General features: G+C 33.7%; 1 protein-coding gene across 2 annotated transcripts in view; it reads right to left on the reverse strand.

Moving 5' to 3' along the window:
• LOC145246682 (GTPase-activating protein skywalker-like) overlaps nt 1–23556 on the reverse strand; it is a 109433-nt gene that overhangs the window by 11033 nt on the left and 74844 nt on the right. For both annotated transcript variants that reach the window (XM_080108403.1, XM_080108402.1), the window contains one exon: nt 2656–2814. In XM_080108403.1, coding sequence (XP_079964529.1) covers nt 2656–2814 — 159 coding nt within the window. The remainder of the gene's footprint in view (nt 1–2655; nt 2815–23556) is intronic.

Raw genomic sequence — 23556 nt, forward strand, 5'->3', positions numbered from 1 at the left:
ATATATATATATACACACACATACACACATCACGGTAAAGGTATTCAAGTGATAACTAATAAATTAAACAATGCTCAAAAAAAAATAAGAGCAAAATATATTTTTATTAAAATAAACAAATTACATGGTCGCGACACTGGACATGTTTCAGACAAATGGCTTAAGGACTGGTTTCTTGCGGAAATTTTATAGCAAGCCGCACTCTCCCTAATGGTTTACTTTGACTTGCGCAACTGCCATTGCTCAAAGGTAGCATGCATACCGCAGATTTAACTGACATAAGTCCAGTTCAAACAGACAGAGGTATATAGAAGTTAGAAGTAACGTTAAGAAAGAAATAGCGACAGCTAAGAGAGAATTTACTGAAACCACTAAAAAACACATCGAAGCACAAAAATTAGGAACTCGTGACTTCTGGAAAATCTACAACAGTGTAGTAAATAATGGGCAATCAACAATTCCCCCACTAACCCACAATCACCAGGTTGTTTGCTCAGAAACCGACAGGGGTAATATGCTTGCCAGTCGGTTTTCCTCAAACTCCACACTGGACCCTTCCAATCACCCTCTGCCTGACTTTCCTTTGCGGACAGACGCCACCCTAGATGATTTAAAAATCACCCCTCCTCAGGTGCACGCTATCATAAAAAACCTTGACACTTTAAAAGCATCCCAGCTGTGCTATTAAAAAAGTGCTCAGCCAAAGTAGCTCCATTTCTCTCCAAACTCTACAACAAATGCCTTAATGAATCTTGCTTTCCAGGCTGTTGGAAAACTGCTTCTGTGGTACCAGTATTTAAGAATTCTGGCGAAAGAACTGACCCACCAAATTATCGCCCCATTAGCCTCCTCCCACTTTTTGCCAAAATATTAGAGACCATACTTAACCATGCTCTAGTCCATCATCTTACAGATGCTAAACTTCTGACTGACAAACAATATGGATTTAGACAAGTCCGTTCCACAGCAGACATCCTAACTGTAATCTCTGAACGTATATACCATTCACTGAACAAGGCGGGGGAGGGTAGAGCGGTAGCTCTAGATATATCCAAGGCTTTTGATAGGGTATGGCATGAGGGTCTCCTCAGGAAAATTAGATCATACGGTATCACTGGTAGAATACTTAACATAATTAAATCCTTCTTAGATAAGAGAAAAATCCAGGTTGTCCTCGACGGTCATACATCTAAACAATATTATATAAATGCAGGAGTGCCTCAGGGGTCTATCCTTGGACCTCTATTGTTCCTAATATTCATTAATGACCTCCCCGACAAAATTGCCTCTGAGATGGGTATATATGCTGATGACACCACACTCTATAACAGGCATGACAGGAAAACAAATGAACACATATCTAAAGAAATGGCAAAAACACTAGAGGATGACCTCCAATCTGTAGTGGAATGGGGACAAAAATGGATGGTCACATTCAATGCTGCCAAGACTAAACTGGTTTCCTTCAATAATTACAAGAAACCTTCTCTGCCACCAATAGCAATGACCAGTGATTCTTTATCTGAGAGTACATCTTTCAAACTGCTTGGCCTAACGTTCACAGGAAACATGAGTTGGAACAATTACATTGAAAGCATTGCCAGGGCCGCTGCGAAGAAGGTAGGCTGTCTCTACTGTGCTAGAAAACTACTTACACCCGAAAGTATTCTGTACCTCTGTAAGGTCACCATTCGCCCATGTATGGAGTATTGCTGTCACATTTGGGCTGGTGCATCTGCTGCTAGTCTCTCGCTCCTAGACAAGGTTCAAAAGAGAGTCGCCAATCTGATAGGCCCTGAACTGGCATCTAAGCTTCAGCCTCTGTCCCATCGACGAAACGTTGCGTCCCTCTGCCTGTTCTACAAGTATTTTAATGGTGAATGCTCTGGCAAACTGCAGACACTTGTGCCCCCACGACGCAGACACCCTCGACAAACCCAACAGGCAGCTAAATCCCACCCCCACACAGTAGAGATCCCTAGATGTAAAAGATCTTTCTACTCCAGTAGTTTCTTCCCCCAGAACTGTTAGACTCTGGAATGGAATTCCAGGTCCCTGCTTCCCCAACTGTACTGACATGCAGAAGTTCAAGTGTAACATGAACCGACATCTTGCTGCCCAAATCCCAACATAGTGCCCCAGTAGTTGTTGCCCCTGATAGTAGCCCCTTACACTAAGTGGCAATGTGCCTTGTTTGGGGTGAAAATGTAATAAAAAAAATTTTAAAAAAAGGAGGTAGGTTTGTCAATTTCAGAATGGCAACAAAAATGCGAGTGACAAAGTGAATTCTGGATTTTTACGACTAAGGCATCAAAAGACGCTGGCGGTAATTCTTTAGAAAAATAAGTTCTGGAGCACAACAGGTCGCTCATTTTAATGGTACCTCTTCTTTCTTAAGAACTCTTCCACATTTTAGTTTTTGAGTAAAAAAAAAAAAAAAAAAAATAGGAGGCCCATATATCTTTCTTGAGGTTGTTAGGTCTTACCGGATTCCAAGACAAAAATTAATCTAATCTGGAGGCTTTAAGTTTTAAGTCTTTAGACCAAAAATTGACAAAGTAGTTTTAATGAGACTGTTCCCCACACACACACAAGATCACTTATTATACATATATATATAAATGAATACTTATGTATGTAAATAAAATATTCTACCTCATTTGATGTAGTTTTAATGACGATTATAGTTGGTTCATATTCTTCTGTTTTAGCATACAAGGTTTTCAAGCTGACTCCATGTTCTTCCGATGTGTATAACAGAATTGGCTGGCAAACAGCTGAACGGGCAGGTAACCAACTCCAGATAACATAGAACTGAAATACACAAATACGATTTTTAAAATAAATTTAATTTTTAAAATATTCAAATCCAAACAGCCAAAAAAAAAAAAAAATCACAAATGTAAAATTGTTTTAATTATATAAATACAGTAGAACGCCGGCATACGGAATTAAAAATATGTAACAAAATACAGTACGGCATATAATACACATTTATATAATCAAATAACATTATAAATAACGCTGTAAGGCGGGGAAAATACCATAACCAGGGTCCAGAAAAACATTGTAACTTGAAAAAAAAAAAAAAAAATGTATCCTATGGCCACCGTATCCCGGGGTTCTACTGTAATCTATAAACTTCCGGTTGCATGTTAATAGATTTGTACACACACACACACACACACAATTGCATTGGGTTGGTTGGTTGGTTTTGTTTTACGGCATAATAAACCCTTTTCAGGTTATTTAATGCCGAATACAGTGATTTTGAAGAATAATTTTTTAATAGAATATATTCGTTTTTTTTAAGTCGGTTTCTATTTAACCCATAAAAAATTTTTAAAAATCGTGCCCATTCTTTTTTACTTCTTTTTAAAGTTAATGTGTTCTTATTCTTGTGATGAGTCAGGTTAAAAAACAGAGTTATTACACTAATATGGAACGAGAAAGAGAAAGAAGCAACCTTAGTAGAAGTTAGGATCCCCAATAAGGCTGAATTAAACCGAGCTGAGAGAGAAAAGGTAACAAAATATCATGGTCTTATGTATGGAATGTAAAGTAACTGGAAACTTAAGTAGATCTGTATCATTCCAGTAATTATAAGAGCAACCGGCCTCATGAAAAACAATTTCAAAAACTACCTGGCAAATATACCAGGTGAACAAAGTTCAAGAGAGATATAAACAATTGCACTTAAAGCAACAGTTAAAATCTATAAAGATTTCTCAGTTGGTTGGTTGTTTTTGTTTTATGGCATATCAACCCTTTTCAGGTTATTTAATGCCGAATCCAGTGATTTTGAAGAAAAAATTTTTAATAGAATATAATTGCTGTTTTCAAGTCGGTTTCTATTTAACCCATAGTTGGGACCCTAACAGATACTACCACTCCGGATCAGAGTGGACCTGGGAGTAATGGCAATTAAAGGGTGGCTCCACACTCCCCAAAGCCTACAAGCTGGGGCCTCACCATCGGATATAGTTTACGGTCATATCCAGGACCCAATTGCATTGGGAGACTGATTTTTGTTAGAAAATAGCAATCTCACCATAACCAAAATTAAATTAGTACATCTCAAACTTCCGAGAAACGGTAAACTTTTTGGATATACCTACCGACATTCACAATACCAGTTATTACTACTTACCTTGGTTCATCAATCATCTATGGTTTATTTAATCTATATGAATAAAACTATAAATGTGCGTGTGTGTCTAAAAATATTTAACCGATAAACTCTTAAACTATTGGTCACAGACCACTGAAATTAACATGAAATAGTAACCATAAACCAAGGATGGATTATAACGAATAAAATCTTTGTTTGTATGGATGGATAATGCAGACAGAAATATCTCAGCAAGTTGAAATGAAAAATGTTCATTTTAACTACATTGCCAACATATTTCTGTTACTTTTGCGCCTGCGCAAATTCATTCATAGCTTGAAGTGGTTTAATTTTAAATCTTTCTTATCTATCTGTCAATAGCTCAAACGGTAGGGAATGCAGCTGGAGCGCTAAATGTTTTGGTTTCGATTCAAACTGATAGCACCAAAGTCATTTTTTATTAACCTTGAAATCAGTATTATATATTAGGTACAATATGATATTCAGTGGAGAATTGACCCTGTAATAATAAATATGAAATCTGCATGAATTAAAATATATTTAAACATTTTTTATGACCAGGAAACGCGGGGCATCATCTGCTAATGGCAAATAAAATTGCCAAATTAAATCCTATAGGACAATCTAATTTATAAAACTCACTATGTCTGTCTGTCTGTCTCCATATTTTCAAACTATCTCTTCCGAAACAAAAAGTCGCAGAGTAGCGTTAGGGACCTCAAATTATTAGATTTTTTTATGGACCATTCTTTTATGAGTCTTTAGCCGGTTTAAATAGTTTTAAAGGGGTCAAAAATTGGTCAAAATTGAAAAAAATCGTTATACATTTTGTACATTCATCTTAGTTTATTTTTCATTTTTAATCAGTTCATATGCGTGTCATGTTGGTACAGTGGTAACGTCACCAGCTTTGAATGCTACAGTTTTGCTTTCAATTCTAGTTGATGGTACGCAAATACTTTTTTTTTTTTACTTTTGAAATAACAACTATAATAATATATACAAAATCTGGACATATTAAAATATATTTAAGTGTATTTTACGACCAGCAAAGCCAGACGCCTACCCTCCACTCCCCGCCTAGTTATTTTATATTCCTGGCAAAAACGATTACTAGAAGGAAATTTTACAGTGAGAGCGAATACCTTACTCTTAGAGAACAGGATTGACACTTGGTTACTGTGTTCTCATATCTATTTGGAAGGAAAATAACAAGGAAAAGTAAAGTTTTCATTTTATGAAGAATCAGCTTAAATAATATGGCTGAGGATGAACGGATGAACATCAAGATACTAGGGCATGTTGTTACCAACTGATTGATTGGATTAATTGACATCGTAAAGACTACTGTCTTAGTAGTGTGTACTCTGCTTACTCATTTCTTGTCTATCAATCACATATTTCTATTTGTTTCAAAGTGTAGTATCTGTTCCGACAGATACTACAAGCAAAGACCCTATGTGGGAGCGACCCCATAGATAAGACCTTGGTCAATGTAGGGGCAACCCTTCATATCAATTGTCACTATCCAGCTCCCCTACTCCCCGGGGAGTTGGTCCCCATTTCCCCTTCACTCCTGACTTTAAAAATTGGCCTTGTGCCTAATTTGCTCAGTGGGGGAGCAAATAAATACCTCAAAGTGTAGTATCTGTTCTTCAGATGCGGCACTTCCATTTCTCGTTCTCTTTCAGTGGAGGAGAAGTCCTTCACGACTGAGACAATTTTTATTTTTGTACCTTTTCTCCACGTTAAAAAACGACCCTGGTGTCTAACTCTATCCCGTGGGGAGGCATTGTAAATAGATACAATCAAACTCCAAAAACATACCTTTTCAATCTATATACCTACAGAGTTTTTTTTTTGGGGGGGGGGGGCTATTGATATTAAGTCGACTTTTTCTATTTAAAAATTATTAAAACAAACTTCTTAATACACTCAGTAATGGATATGCGAGCGACTTCATGAAGATTAACTAATTTGCATATTCCTTGGAAAAATGAGTGTCCATTAATTAATTATTTTTTATTGTTACTTATTAGATGATTGGTTTCATTTAACCGCCACAATTAATTCTTTTTATGCATAGTTTCTACATTGTGCATAATTGCATAAAATTTTGGAGGAAAACATTCTAGCACATGGACACGTTATATATATATATATATATATATATATATATATATATATATTTACCAGTGGTGAAAAAAACGGACTAGAGTGCTCAATGTGTAGTCAGAGCAGTATATAGGAAATTTATTACTGTGAGTCCAGAATGAGTTTACAAATTGTTTCAGCTAGAGGAAAATCCTCAAAGAGAGGAAAAAATCCAACTAGCATCGTCAGAATTCAGAGATGGACTCATATCCATCTATGAATTCTGACGATGCTAGTTGGATTTTTCCCTCTCTTTGAGGATTTTCCTCTAGCTGAAACAATTTGTAAACTCATTCTGGACTCACAGTAATAAATTTCCTATATATATATATATATATACATATATATATATATATATGTGTGTGTGTGTGTGTGTGTGTGTGTAACCTTGTCGTGTGTGTCCAAAGCATCTCTACCAAACTCCTCTCTGAATATTTGGTATGATATACAAAGTATTTTGACTGTGGGAAGGGGTCAAAATTGAAGAAAAAAACTGTTGATCTTGGCAGGAGTAAATTAACTAACTTCTGAGCATGCGTACATATACATTTTTAGCTTGAAGTCACTTAATATTAAACCTTTTTAATCCATCAGATGATAGTGCAGATGGTAACAATTAAGTTTAATTCCATATTGGGTACAATATAATGATAAACACGAAATCTGTATCAATTAAAAAATCATGTTCAAGAATATTTTACAACTGGCCAAATGTCAGGCGGCCTACTAATAATAGTATATAAATGTCGTTTTTTTAATCCATCTGAATGTTGATTAAATTGTTTTTAGTCATGCATTTCTTTTGATGTGTTTTGTTTTATTGTATACTTATCTCCCCTTTGCCCTTCTATATTCAAGTCACACAACTCGTAAGTAGATCCATTTAGCACAAGAGAATATATATTTTTTTATATATAAAGAAGATTTTTTTGTAACATGGGAACACCTGGTCAGGTGAGGGTTTTTTTTTTTGGGGGGGGGGGCTGATAGGAAATAAATGGAACTCTGTTCCGTCTGCCTGCTTCCCACCTGACTACAACTTGGATGTCTTCAAGTCCAATGTTAACAAATTCCTATTGAACCGCCCCCTTAAGTAAACACTTCATCAAATCTCCACACTAACGTACTATACTTGCAATAACCCTTATCCCTGAGTGGCTTCCGGGCCTTGATAAGTGGTGACCACCGTGTAAAAAAAATAAAAAAATAAAAAATAGAAAATCTTTATTGACTGTCCAAAATGTGTTTTTTCCACAACTGCTAACCTTCCAATGGCAATAAAAAATGAGTTCCCCATCCTGCCACCAACATCTGACTGCTACCCAGTATTCAATTTCCACCACCCTTCTTAGGTATCTTATGACAATTTGTTCTGCTTTCTCACTGGCTTATAAACTTCTCAACTCTTTTAAACTAAAGTCAATACAGATTGCTACAAATATTTGGTACCTTTTGTGTTGAACTATATATGCATATGACTACTTCATTTAATCACATAAATTAATATACGGAAGTATTATTTTATGCGTAAACTTTAAGTATTTACTTCAACAGTGCTCAATACATAGGTAGAGCTAGGCATAAGCCTGACGAATCCTAGTGTGGATGAAACGCGGAATATTCTGTGTAGCTTAATTGCCATATATATTTTTATAATTTACTACTCATAAGATTCCATGAACAAAGTTTCTTTCCAAGAATTATCCCTCCGTGGAACTCGATACCATGGAGTTGCTTCCCAGCTGACTAAAATATGGTCGTTTTGAAATCTACTGTAAATAAGTTCTTGTTGAGCCGTTTTTTAACTAATTAAACTCTACCCAAGTTCGGGCATTACTGATTATTACAGTGTTGCCTCACCATCTACCCAACACTCATTAAACCTTATCTTCTTTGGGTCTTGACCCTCCCCTTCCTAGTAAACAAAAAAAAAAAATTAAAAAGAAAAAGAAAGAAACACAAAACAATTTTATTATGTTGTCCAAATGGCATATTTTCTGGGTTATTTAATACTGGAGCAGAATACGTGGTTTAACTGATGATTTTAAAGATAAACAGGTATTTTCACTTATAGTTGTTGGGGAATTGGGGTTACATGCCTTTCTGAACATCAGTCCAAAAGTGAACATCTTAAAAAGATTTGAACCAGTTTTGCTGAAATGTAAATGAAGAAAGGTGATCTTTTATATTTACCATCTAAGTGACTTCCGGTTTCGAAATCAATCAGAAATAAACAGTGTTACTTAATTTGAAGAAACCCCACTGAATATCCAAAAACTGATTATTTTCATTGAAATATGTTTAATTACACATTTTTTTTTTTAATAAATATGTTTATTTAACATTTGAATAATACTGGGCATAGTTCCATTATTATTAATTGTTGAGGTATTTTTTCCTATGTAGTTTCAACATATATTGGGCCTTGGTAAGTGGTGACCCCCATGTAAAAAAATAAATAAATAAATAAAAATAAATAGTATCTATTATAATAAAGTTCTATTCCTGTCTGTTTGCTTGTTTGTTCAAAATTTAATATGTACAAAAAAAAAAGGTAACTATTTCACAAATTAATTTTCATACTAAAAACAGACTCAGACACTTTTACACTATCAGAACAAGATTTCGGAAATCATAAAACTGAATTTCACATGAAAACAATGGTATCTACGTATTCCTCATATTTTTAAGATGATTATATCCAAAAATCGATAAGGTAGAAAGTTATTTATTTAAGATAGAAAATAGAATTTCAAGAAATTGATCGTATTTGCTTATGTAAGACACAAGAGAGTTCAAAAGGAAGGTCATTTTTCGTTTCAATTTATTTTATAAAAACAAGATGACCACAATTATTCACCTGCTAACATGATTAAAGTTGGGTTTTTTAATAATTCACTAATATTCAGGTAATTTTTACTGCATAATTTAGATGCTAACATTGTAATTTATTAGAATTGACAAAAAAATCGGTAGCAACTATTGTTTTTATCTGAAAACTCCATTTATCAACTACAAAATTTCGTTCTAATAGTGCAGAAGCACCCAGACTTATATACACTTGTATTCCAGCATGATATATATATATATATATATATATATATATATATATATATATATATATATATATATATATACTACTTATTCAAAAGAAATCTAAATTTAATGAGTAACCTCATTTGCATATTACATTAATGAAAATCTATTTTAATAATCAGTTCGATTTTATTGTTTATTGTAATAGAATCGTTTCAGTTGTTCTATTTAGAAATGGTATTTAAAGTTGATTTATTTATTTTTAATTTATATTTGATTTAATTTATTTTCGATTATTAATAGCTGACAACAGTTACACTTAAAACCAGAAGTAGCTTGTTTAAACTCTGAGATTTATTTCCCCTTTAAGCTATGAGAGTTACTTCGCATTTGATTTTCATAGAAAAAGATAGATGTGCTTTATTCTTCCCTAAATCCAACTTGTGGTCACTTTTCGGTGGATCTTAAATAGAATGTGACTAATCCTTTCACGTGGCAATATGTTTTAACCAGGCAATGCCAGGCATATACAGCTAGTATTTTTTATAAATATGGTGACATGATAGCACAAAAAAAAAAAAAAAAAAAATGGAAAATTAAATTAAATCAAAAAGTAGCAACAAATACAAGTATCATATTTTTGTATCTTTCAGGACGCTTGTACAGAAGATCACGAGTTTGGTCATGCAGTAAGTTTATAGCATAAATAGTATCAAAGGGAAGTTGAAAATCCAAAAGAACTGGTGATGGTACACAATGTGAGTAAACGACAGAGACAATTCCGATGAAATAAAACCAAAGCAAAGCAACAGACAATATTACGGTTATGAATTTTTGAGATGAGGATTGATTATTTGTACTATCTCAATTCTTCGGACTACTATTCTCATAATTTTAACGGACCCAACCATGGAAGATCAGATAATAAATAAACGTGGATGTATAAGACCAAAAAATTCAACCTTGATCGCCCTTCGGTGTCTATGGCAACAATGGATAGAGACGTTGAATCTCTACGGTTCCAGATGAGAATTGTCTGAAGATAGCAATTTCAATCCTACCCAAGCTTGGTCAAATCGTGGTGAGATGACAATAACTATGGATGGCAGTAATTACTGAGAATGCAGTTAGGAGATTCGGAGTTCCCATCCCATTGCGGTTACTACCTGACAAAGGCCAGAGGAATAGTTGGCAGAAACATTGTGAAACAGCAAATAATAAAGATGAGGATAATAGTCCACAATAAATTAATAAATAATACTCATCTCAATAATGAATTCCAATTAAAAGTATATATATATATATATATACATATACTATTCTCATCTTCACAAGGTTTCGTTTGATGTAACCACTGACCTCCTTCAGAGATATCTTATTTATATATATATATAGTTATATATCTTGTCAAACTCTGAAATCTTTATGTTGAACTCAGGAATCTGCACAGAATTTCGAACAGATCACTTCATTTAATCCATGGAGGTAGAATGCTCTTGTTCTATCAGCAAGGACTTGTTAGACGTCCTAAGTAATTCACAATTGTATTTTGTGTGTTGCCTGCATTGAGGATTGAACCTTAAACCTCCAGAAGAATCTAACTTTTACAACTGAATTTTTACCAAGTACTCGATCCACTGCACTATGAATTATTGCGGGTTCAACAGAAAGATTCCAGAGTTCAACCAGAAAAGGCTCAGGGGTAACGCTCTGAAAAGAACGCTCAAGATAAAATCAGTAGTCTGAAGAATCCAAATAATACAAATAAACAGACAACATATTTACAACAAAGGAGAATGAAAAAAAATTTGATAAATACATTCAAGCAATGCAATCTTTTTGTTTTTACTAAAAAGGATTAGCAGCCATTGTTTTGTTTTGTTTTTTTTTTAAACAATAAAAGCAGGAAACATCAAATGCAGAAACAATGAAGAAAAGAAAAATTAAATGGTTGATAACATTGACCTGGTTGTGAATGAAGAAAAAGATTGTTTATTGGTGGAATTTAATTTATAATAGTACTTATGTAATATAAAGACTATGCTATCAGAAGAATCATCCAGGCAGTTAACAGAAAATTACAGAAGGTGTCAAATGAAAGTTTTGTGATTTTTTTTTTTTTTCACACAAACATTGGTTAATTTTTCAATAAAAAACATGTTATTTCTGTCAATACAAAACAATGAAAAATTAATTAAAACAAAACAATTTCAATGAAAATTTAATTAAAAAATGAAAACAATATTCTTGAATATTCATTGGTCAATTTTACGATTTTTTCAGAAAATTAATGTTAAGAAAAAAAAAAAACATTTATTGTAGGGTAAGTTTTATAATAAATAAGTATTTTTTGAATAGTAAACAACTGATAGCAAACAAGATTTTATTGGGTTTTTTGATACTTGTACAGTTTAATCAAGACATTAAAAAATGAAAATATCGAAGAAAAAAAAAAAAAGGTTATACTGTACGTATCCATTTTGGACTGAAGATCTCCGGAAAAAAATTTAATTTAATTTGATTGAGTAGTTTTTTGTTTTTTTTTTTACAGCCGAAAAACACATTTTTATGAGAGCGCGTTGAAGTCAGCCATTATGGAAATTTTAAGCATGCCACGGGGAGACAACTCCATGTAAAGCACCGACACTCCCTCCCATTTTCATTACTAGCTTTTCTTCCTAAAAATTGAACCTTTTGCTCGGTATCATAAATTGGTTTTTCACAATAAAACAAAAAAAAAATAAAAAATAGAAACAAAAATAGAACTACGTGATTTTTTTTTTTTTCGGAGTAACTTTGTTCCATAACGGATATGTACAATATAACCTTTTTTCGATATTTTCATTTTTTAATGCCTTGATTAAACTGTACAAGTACCGGGTTTATTTTATCTGATTTTTTTCTTTTAATGATCTTTTAGAGTTGGAGAAGCATTTAGCATGGGAAGAGAGTTACCAGTGCACATGCTCGTATTTTCTAGACCAAAGGGGAGATAACTCCTGCATGCTTCCAGTTATCTCTACAGTTTTTATTTTTGGGGTTCAAATTAAGATAAATAAATAAAATAATAATAAATGTTATAATAAACCAAAGAGATCAAACAAATGCTTTCTTTAGGATTTTTTATATTAGGGTTAAGGTGTTCAGCAGTTTGGCACCTTCCGGTGTTTTCCATAAACCTTCTAGATGATCCCAACAATAGCAAAGCCAATATACGGCATAAGTACCTTTATAACAAATTTTGTTCTTTCCACAAAACTTCCATGTCATAAATAATCTGTTTAGCAACAGGTTAAAATATTTCTTTTTACAGAAATTGCAAATAAGAAAAGAATTTTCCATTCAAAACTCAACATTGGAACATGAATCATCAAAAATGTTATATCCTTTGCTTAATTTTATCACAGATTTTTCAGGAAAGACAATTTCGAAATGAGCATATTTATATAAAACCAGGTATCTATATTATATTTCTCTTAGACTGTCTTTCTGTCCCTTTTGCTTTTTCTCAGAAACTACTTGGTCGATCTGACTGAAATTTTGCATGGACCTTTGTTATAAGGTGCAGTGAGTTAAGTATTATGGTATCTGTTTAATGCACAGTTAGAGATTAATATTAGTATTTAATGCAAAAATGAGCACAAATTTAATCATATTCAACCATCGATTTGGTATAAAGCACTTGTTCTAAGTCAACGGGTCATAACTTTTGCCGATTTTTAAACAGACTAAAAAGTCTAAATTTGTCTGTCTGTACAAGATTCAGTCCTAAACTAATCAATCATTATGAATTTTGGAATGCAGTTTTCTTTTAATAACCAGTTTAGGTTTAAAAAAATTGTCTTTTTCAAATTTATCAACAATTTTGAAAAAAAAAAAAATTTTTATAACTAGTTCAAACACATTTTTTCCAGTTTATTCACAATTTGGTACATGCGTAAGAAAATTGGCATTGTGTTGAGGTGGCACCCATACAGATCCTGACGATGAACTATTCCTGACATAACTTCCAGTAACCAGTTTCTGCTATCAAGTAATCTGTACCTGAGACTCAGAAGGAGTAGATCGTAACCTTACTTTGTTCTTCGAGTTGAGCGGAGTGCCACTCAACCAATGTTTCTGTATTTTCTGTTAATATATATTTTATTTCACTGTTTCTAAGCCTTTTCGTTCTTCTTTTTTCAACAATTAAACCACAACAGTTTTTAAAAAAAAAATTGAAAAATGCATTTGATATATGTACAAAGGCATAACAATTCCTACCTATTTATTAGTTTCTTTTGAAGGATACCTTGGAAAGCTTGTAAGGAACCCCAGGGTTCCATGGAACTCTATTAGCACTAACGAGTTTGTAGTGTACTTGTACCCCCTCGACGCGACTACCCCCGACAAACCCGACAAGCAGCTAAGTCCCATCCCTTCACAGTAGAGATCCCTAGGTGTAAGAAAGCCTTTTACTCCAATAGTTTCTTCCCCAGAACTGCTAGACTTTGGAACTCCCTTCCGGGATTCTGCTTTTCTGTACTGACATGCAGAAGTTCAAGTGTAATGTGAACAAACATCTTGCTACTCATCTCCCTTCATAATATCCCTGCAACTTATGTCCCTGATAGTAGCCTCCTACTTGAAAGTGACACTACACCTTGTTTGAGGTGAAAATTGATTTAAAAAATAAAAAAAAAATTTTTTTTTTTTTAATTTTTTTTTTTTTTAATTTTTTTAAAAAAAAAAATTTTTTAAAAAAAAAGTGTAATTCAAATCCTGCCCATAGCTGAATACTTGATGCTTTACCAGGGCTATCAAGGGTAATTTTTATCATGACGCCATCACTAGATGAGTTGCCTACCACGGCTTAAGAGAGGCCCATCTACCCTCGAGAGATAGACCGCGCCAGTTTTCCTACCTGGTATTTTACCTTGCAACATCACTACCAGGTATCGCCAAGTCTTATTATCAGTGTTATCAAAATGTGCATGTTCTTGAATACGAAATTTGCAGAGAAAATGTTCAATAGCAAAGAGGAATTTGAAAAGATAAAGCAATTATGTTTTGAATTGTAATGGAATTCGGTATCAAGCAAGATAAACAACTTTGGAATTTTAGATCCAAACAATTAGGAATTTAGTTTTTATACATAATATAAATATGTGACAAAGATCAGGTGACTGATTCATTGCAGATAACGACATAGGTAGATAGAGAAGAGTTGGACAATTAGTCAGGGGAAAGACCAATTAGAGTCCATTTGAGCCTGAGAATCGGAGTCAACGGTCATGGAACTGGGCGGTCCAGGGAAGCTATCGGGTGCAAGAATAGAAAAATGTAGACTACAATAAGTGTGCAAACTCCAAAAGAAAATCCAGATGGAATAAAAGGTTCATATATATTTAAAAAAAAAAAAAAAAAAGAAGAAAACTACGATTATCGTCTTGGTGTTTTCTTTCAAAGAAATTCATTTGCAGCATTCACAGAACCAAAATGGGAGAAGAAAGTATGTGTCCCTTTTACTGGTGTCTTAATGAAAAATGTTATTTGTACATAAAAGAACTGTCCGTGTACATTATTGTCCGCATATTGATTGACTGTTATTTATATGTGTTAACCCACACATACATCCATAACGAATATTATATAGACACAAACAACACTCACACACACATCAATAGACACGTTTACATACACAGTTACTTATAGGTATTGTTGTATACACGAGAACATAACATTGGAATTATGATTTGAAACTTGTTCATATACACAATATATAACTAGAGGGAGGTTGAAGTAGTAGTATTTGCAAAATATAGGTTGAATACAAAGAATAAAGTCAAAAAAAACATTTCTGTATAAATCAATGTTTCCCAAAGTGGGCGGTACTGCCCCCCCCACCCCGCCTCCCGGGGGCGGTGCTTTGATATTTGAGGGGCAGTAATGCAAAAAGGGTGATTGGGGGTTAACTCAAAAATATGCACACATATACATGTATATAGAGAGAAAATAGGCAAAGTTTTTTATGCTAAAGAATACACGCACATATATATATATATATATATATATATATATATATATATACTAACCCGGGGGGGGGGGGGCTGTGCCCGGGCATAAAATATGCTTAAATATGATATTTTAATTTGTCCAGATTTCATATATATTATTATAGAGTCGTGAATTCAAAAGTAAAAAAAAAATTTAGGTACCATCAGCTAAAATCGAAACCAAAACTGCAGCATACAAAACTGGTGACATTACTACTGTACCAATGTGACAAGCATATAAACCCATTAAAAATTAAAAATAAACTAAGATGAATGTACAAAATGTTTAACGATTTTTTCAATTTTTACCCATTTTTGGCCTCATAAAAACTATTTTAACAGGCTAAAAACCAGTAAAAGAAAGGCCTGTAAAAAATCCAATCATTTGAAGCCCCTAGCGCCACTCTGCAACTTTTAGTTTCGGAGGAGATAGAGTTTGAAAATATGGAGACAGACAGACAGCCGTTTATATATTAGATTTATATATTCATATATATATATTTTTTTTTTTTTTTTTTGAGAATTTAAACTGCATTTTTTATTTTTATATTTTTTTTACTGAAAGCTTCTTTAGACAATATATTGGGTTTTTAGATCTGTATGGCTATGTTTCCTTCCTCTTATCTAGTTGCCTGTCCGGTACCAAAGGTACTTAGGCTTTTATGCATTTTTATTCTCATGAAATTTATATGCTAATTAACATATCGCAGAATAGATCTTATAATCTTATTATTATTAAATTTACTTATATATATTATTAATATTTCATTATTTTATATATTAGTATAAACAGTAACTGTATAGTATCTACATTTTGTTATTGGGGAAGCAGTATTTTCCACTGGAGAGCCATGTATTTTACAGCTGTCCTGTTTTTAAAGACCTCCAATGTGTAGTGGAATGAGGACATAAATGGATGGTCACATTCAATGCTGCCAGGACTAAGCTTGTTTTCTTCAATAATTACAAGAAATCTTCTCAATCACCAATAGCTATGGCTAAAGATACATTATCTGAAAGTATTTCTTTCAAACTCATCAGTTAACGTTCATAGGGAACACGAATTAGAACAAATACATCGACTGTTGCGAAGAAGGTGGACTCTCTCTACCGTGCTAGAAAGTTACGCCTGAAAGTATCCTGTACCTCTACAAGGCCATCATTCATTCATGTATGGAGTATTGTTGTCACATTTGGGCTGGTACATCGGCTACTAGTCTCTCACTCCTGGACAGGGTTCAAAAGAGAATCGCCAACCTGATAGGTCCTGAACTGTCATCTAAGCTTCAACCTCTGTCCCACCAATGAAATGTTGCATCCCTTTGTCTGTTCTACAAGTATTTTAATGGTGGATGCTCCAATGAACTACAAGACCTTGTGCCCCTCGATGTAAATACCCCATCAAACCCGACAAGCAGCAAAGTCCCACCCCTACACAGTAAAGATCCGTAGATGTAAGAAAGCCTTCTACTCTCATAATTTTTCCCCCAGAACTGCTAACCTCTGGAATTCCCTTCTGGGTTCCTGCTTCCCCAACTTTACTGACATGCAGAAGTTCAAATGTAATGTGAATAGACATATTACTGCTCAACTCCCTATAAAGTATCCCTGCAACTTATGTTCCTGATAGTAGCCCCCTACATCAAAGTGGCACTGTGCCTTCTTTGGGGGTGAAAATACAATAAAAGAAAGAAAAAAAAATCTCTGAAACAGCTACATGATAGGCAGTTGATGATCCTCGTTTTCTATTTAATAACTTTGGTTAATTTTTTTTTTCTTTTTTCTTTTCATCCATGAATTCTCTTTTATAATTGTAGACTTTTTAGAAGTCAGCTCATGCACGCGCCAAGTCTGTGGTAGGTTAAATTTAGTTGGGGTTTTTCCAAAATTTTTTATTTTTATTTTTACATTTTTTTTTTTTTTTACTCAAAGCTTCTTTAGACACATATATATATATATATATATATATATATAAAGCTGAATGTGTGTGTGTATGTGTGTGTGTGTGTCTGGTCACGAATAGGCTCCTGTATGGTTGACTATTTTAAAAAACTGATTACATATAATGATAGAAAATGTATCGAGACACAGGAATGGTTATGCTTGATCTGGCAGAATGGTTGTTCATTAAAATTGTGGGGTCTGCATTCGCACCTGGTTCACAAAGTATGGAAATAAAAAATTATAAAATGAAAAAAAAAAACGTTTTTAAGTGTTTTTGATATAGATGTACATAATAATACTTTGATAAGTATGTTTTAACTTAAATAGGGATGGTATAATAAAATTGTGGGGTCTGCGTTCGCGCCTGGCCTCCATAGAATGGAAATAGGCACAAACTTTAATAAAGACTTTTCATATCTATCTGCGTAAGTATACTTTGATAATTATGTTTCAGTTTGAAGGAATATGGTATAATAAAATTATGGGGTGTTCGTTCGCACCTGACCTCCATAGAATGGAAATATGTCACAAAGTTTAACAAGTTTTTTTTAATCTAGATCCACAGAATATTGTGATAAGTGTTTCAGTGTAAACAGGTATGGGATAATAAATTATGGGATTTATCTATTTTATTTTTATTTTCATCATATTTTGTTTTGGTTTTGATACCCCCAAATTCAACCAAAATTTACAACCCTTCCTTTTCATAACCTATCATACTTTCATAAATCAGAGTTCATTTTCTGTAGGCTGTTTTTGAACCCAGTCAACGACAGGTACTTTTGCTAGTATGTATATATATATTTTAGTTTTGTAAGAATGCAACTATGCAGTTAAGTGTGTGTTTAATATTGTTGTTTTCAATTTCAAAAAAAAATGTTGCATGTGTAAATTAAGAGTAATTCTGAAGACAAAAACAATAGTTAATTCGATTAATTATCTTTCAAAAGCAAATTTTGTGTTTAATATTTTCAATTTGAAAAAAAAAAAAACGTTTCGTGTGATTATTAAGGGTTATTGTGAAGATCAAATAAAATGTTTACAAGCCAGCGAAGTCGTCGTTTTTAAATACATATTTTGTTTATAATATTGTGATTTTCACTTCGAAAAAAAGCTTATGTGTTTATGGAGTGGGGGTGCCAGCAGTTTCTTTTAAAAGTCAAGGGGAGCACCAGCCTGAAAAAGTTTGGGAAACTCTGGTATAAATCAACAAATAATATTTATTATATATTTATAACTGAAGAAGAATATTTTATAATTGAGATGTATTAATAGAAGGGCTGATTGCCGAAACAATCTTTCACTTGGTGCTTGTATCACTAAGTGAAAGATTCTTATGGAATATTGAGATAACCTACCCCACTATAATTGAAAGTCACTGTGTTTACGCGATTGGTCTAAAATTGCAAGGGATATAACTCAACTCCAAATCTCTTTGAGTCAAGGGAGATAACTTTTGATACAAAGTTATTTTTAGTCGCGTGCAAGCGACTCTATAAGTCACTCCGTCAGTCGGTCTGTCTGTCTGTCTATAACACTTTTGTGCTTGGCCTTTTTGGTTAAAATCAAAGGTCTGTTGTTAATAGATGCTGTTCTTAGCTTTTTAAGCTTTTCAAAGTGTAGTATCTGTTCCGACAGATACTGCAAGCAAAGACTATATGTGGGGGCAACCCCACATAAGACCTTGGTCAATGTAGGGGCAACCCTTCATACCAATTCTCACTATCCAGCTCCCCTACTCCCCGGGGAGTTGGTCCCCATTTCCCCTTCACTCCTCACCTATTGTGCCTAATTTGCTCGGTGGCTTTTGGACAAGATCAAAGTGTAGTATCTGTTCTTACTACATGCTGTACTTATGTTTGTAACATGATATAAAGTGGGGGATCACTTTCCTGTATTAATTAATTAAATGATCACCCACTTTACAACCAGTCAGTCTCAAAGCCATTCAAATCATTCTCCAGATCATTCACGTTGTTTTTAAAGGATTCTACTTATTTTTTAAGCATTCAAGTCATTCTTAAGGTCATTCAATTCATCCTTAAGTTCATTAAAGTCATTCTAAGTCATTTACTTTTTATTTATTTAAGTCGTTTCAGCCCATTTTTCGGTCATTTTAGTTTATCTTTAAGAATTTCATGTCAATCCTACATTCACACATTCATTCATTACACGAGAGCATGCGACTAATGGCTATCGGCCTTGTTTCTTTTAATCATATTTTGTAGATGGAACAGATTTTATCGGAGATGGAAGCCCTTTGTGAAAATTCAGTTAGCTCCAATTTTTGCAAAATTTAAACAATAGGCATTAATATTCCAAAAATTTCAGTTTCTCTGGAGTATTTTAAAGGTTTTTTTGTGGGCATAATATAAGCACATCCTCTTTTCTTCTATTCATTTAACGGCGCTGTTTTACAATTTGTCATTGTTCCAAGGGAGACAATGTAGTAAAAGAGAGTTGTCTCCCTCAGAACAATGACAAATTGTAAAACAGCGCCCATTTAACGTCACTTTTCTTGTGTTCAGACGCTAGACATTTTTCAATCAAGTCGATACTTTTTAAAAAGAATGAGTGGAGATAAAGTTTATTATCATGACGTTATGAATTACCTCATTTCTGACAAAGGAAGAAAAACTGCCGTCCTTTGGGTTGGAATTTATCCATCGTACACTTATCATTGGTTTGTTTTTTTACCTTGATTTTTTTTTTTTTTAGCGCCTTACACCAAGTGGTTTTATGTCTTCTCTGGAGCGATTTCCATAAAAAAATAAAATTGTTTTGAGAATTAAGCGTAAGGTCTCAATATTTTTGTTTGCTTTTTATTTTGTTTTATTCTAGAGAATTATAAATTAGTAACGTCCAGGGAAACAGGGATATGATAGAAAAGTGAAACATTTTATGTTTACTTTCAAGTAGTCTTCTTTTTTTCTTTCTTTTTTTTTTTTTTTAGCTTACACCAATTAGCTTTATGCCTTGTCTGGATCGACTTCCATAAAAATAATGAAATAAAATTGTTTTGAGGGGTACGTTTAAGGTATCAATAGTTTTGCTTGCTTCTTGTTTTGTTTTATTTTTGTTGAGGAGAGGGGAGGTTAGAGTTAGGGTTAGGTACAGAATTAAAAATTAGTATGGTACACGGATGTGATAGAAAAGTATAAAGTTTTTTCTTATTAATCTCGCAGTTATTTTTATTGAATGATAAAAAGAAGTTTGAATTTAAAATTTAAAAAAAAAAAAAAATGCATATAAAATTCTGTTTCATAAATAATTTTTCAGATTATAACTTATACGAGTACTTCAGCTCATTCCGAAATAATGGTTGAGATTTTTCGAAAATGTCAGACGAGTTGACTTAATTATATATTGTAAACTTTGAAGCTAACAGAGATGTCTAAATGCCACAAAGTCAACACTTGATGCATGCTCTTCTCACGGTCTATTATTTAGATCGTAAAGGAAGTAAGGGCTTACAAAGATGATGATTCGGTCAGCCATCTCTATTCATCCAAGTGACATGAAACCGATTAGATGTAAAAAAAAAAATTAAAAAAAAGACAATCATCATCGGTTTTACAGAACATCAAATATCAACCCTTTTATTGAATGCCGAAACCATTGTTGCAACATTTTTTGCATAATACATTAGGTAGATATTAACTTGCTGCCCACCACAGCAAGATGTGACACAAGGTCAGAAGGTGAGGTTTTCAAGCCAACGGCACAAAAGGAGGGGGCACTGTGGCTTAACAAAAATTGCCTGAGCATCCCCATCTGCATTTCTCAGTCAGGGTGCTTCAGGCAACAAGTGATAACTTTGCCCCACTCAAAAGCCAGGTAGCAATGCCCAGAAGGGCGGATCTCCTAGGTTGGTTGGTTGTTTTTGTTTTACGGCATATCAACCCTTTTCAGGTTATTTAATGCCGAATACGGTGATTTTGAAGAAAATTTTTTGGTCAGAGTGGACCTGGGAGCAATGACAATTAAAGGGTGGCTCCACACTCCCCAGAGCCCGCAAGCTGGGGCCTCACCATCAGATATAGTTTAAGGTCATATCCAGGACCCCCATTGAGGGACTTTTACCCTCTGCAGGGGGGGGGGCAGTCGGCGTATTCTAATGCCCCACCGACAGGGCCCGGATCTCCTAGGTAATACCCAGGCAGCGTACATGTCCAACATGTACTGGGCCATTTCCTGACCATGCTCTTGTCGGGCTGATTGTCAAGAATCCGTTCTTAACTGGTACTTTCTACCCAAGTCTCCAAGCAACCGAAGCAACAAGGAAACTCATCCTCCACTATTAAAAATAATACACCGAGTATGATCACAAAGATTTGGACGATTATATTTATAGCCACATTTATTTCTACACCTGCAGAAATATACATTTATATGTTTACATTAATTTTTAATGTTTTGATATGAACATGGATTTAGCTTAGATGGTAATGAATAATGGAGAGTTATATGTTTTGGTTTCGATTGTAGCTAATGGCACCAGAGTCATATTATTTTGTTTTTAGAGAATTGTCTCTATAATGATAACTATGAAATTTGAATAAATTAAAATATCACATTTAAGCATATTTTACAACCGGATAATGTTGGGTAACCTGCGTGTGTGTATGTGTTTCTTGTTGAAAAATGATTAATTTCTTCACGTGTGAAATATGAAAAAAATAACTTCATAGAAAGCACAAAAAAGCGCGTAAATTATTGGTGTTGATGCGATTTCTAATATTTATTTTTGGGTTTTATTAAAAAAATCTATTTCTTGATAAAAATAAATGCAAAACTTATTTTTGAAAATCAACATCTCACTAATAAAAAAAAAATTGCTCAATCAATTAAATCCATTTTCAAACCATTTCAAATGTATCTGCAACTGTTTTATAAAATAAACACAAAGACATTTATTTCTCTTCCACGGTGGGAAATGTGACACAGGGGTTAGAAAGTGCGATAGAAAAGTCAATTTGTTTTCTAGTGGTTTCTGCAGCTATTTCACTCTTGCAATTATTTTTAGCTTCTATATACTTTTGTCTATTTGTACTGAACTTATGCCGGATAAATCTGTGGTATGCATGCTGCCTTTGAGCAATGGTAGTGCAAGCGATAATAGAATTGTTATTATAATAATAATAAAACTGCCTGATGGAGCGAGACCATGTTATCCCTGTGGATTAAATAAAGAGTTCTGTATGAAATTCTGTGGAGATTCCAGTTCAACAAGAGATGCCTGAGAAGGGCAAAGGTTATATCAGACAGATGAGAATAATAGTTCAAACAATACAAATAATACATATGCATTCATCTATATATATACATATATAAAAAAGGCAAAAGTGGTGCGAAAGGCTTTTTGGGCGGGATTCTCAGGTGGAGGTTACTATTTTTTAGAACTTTTTATATACTCCCTAGATTATAATATCTACGATTCACGAACGGATGTTGTCTCTACATTTATTTTGATCGACTTTTATAAAATTTCCTCTATTCTGATCTTTTGCGTGTTTCTTGGTCTTTTTCGTATAAATAAAGCAAAACTAATCGAAGCAAAACAACTCACCTGGCCTTCGCAGCTGAGACGTCTTGAAGGCAATCAGCTTTGATCAATGTCGGGAAACCCTTCATATCAAACAATTGCTATTCATTTGGAGAGTTCCCCGTTCTTGAGGGGAGCTGGTTTTTCCCAACACCATGGGGAAGCAGAAACTGGCCTGTAGCCAACCTTCGTTTCTGCGCCTGCATGATTCTTAACTTCACTTCAAGTTAACTTTTTAATTGTTAATTTTGAACGCTTTTCACTTCCTCTTACCTCGTAACGTAGCTGTAAGATCTCAGCTTTTCTTTCACTTTCTTTTCTGCCTTTATGTCACAGGTTCAAGTCTGCCTGCCTACTAAGATTTTTTTTTTTCAAACACTTGAGCAACGCCGGGCACCCCAGCTAGTTCTAACTAAAATTTATATTGTCTTTGTAGATAATACTTAGCAAAGACCGTGTTATTTACATATTTCTGAATATTGCCTGTGTCTTTGTTATCATGTTCACAAGGTTTCAGTGATTTTACTCTCTGACAATCTTCAGGTGAATGTTGGCATAATTGGTAACCAGCAAATTTCAGACTGAATCATTTATTTAATTTACTGGCGTACAAGCTGCTCTCACACTGCATTCCACTTTTTTTTTTAATTTTCACAATGAGAGGCAGTCTATTTGAATGAACTAAATAAAGGGTCTTATGTTTACTTAGA

This window comes from Euprymna scolopes, chromosome 24 (genome assembly GCF_053919585.1).
Source record: "Euprymna scolopes isolate OS-2025 chromosome 24, ASM5391958v1, whole genome shotgun sequence".
Classification (NCBI taxonomy): domain Eukaryota; kingdom Metazoa; phylum Mollusca; class Cephalopoda; order Sepiida; family Sepiolidae; genus Euprymna; species Euprymna scolopes.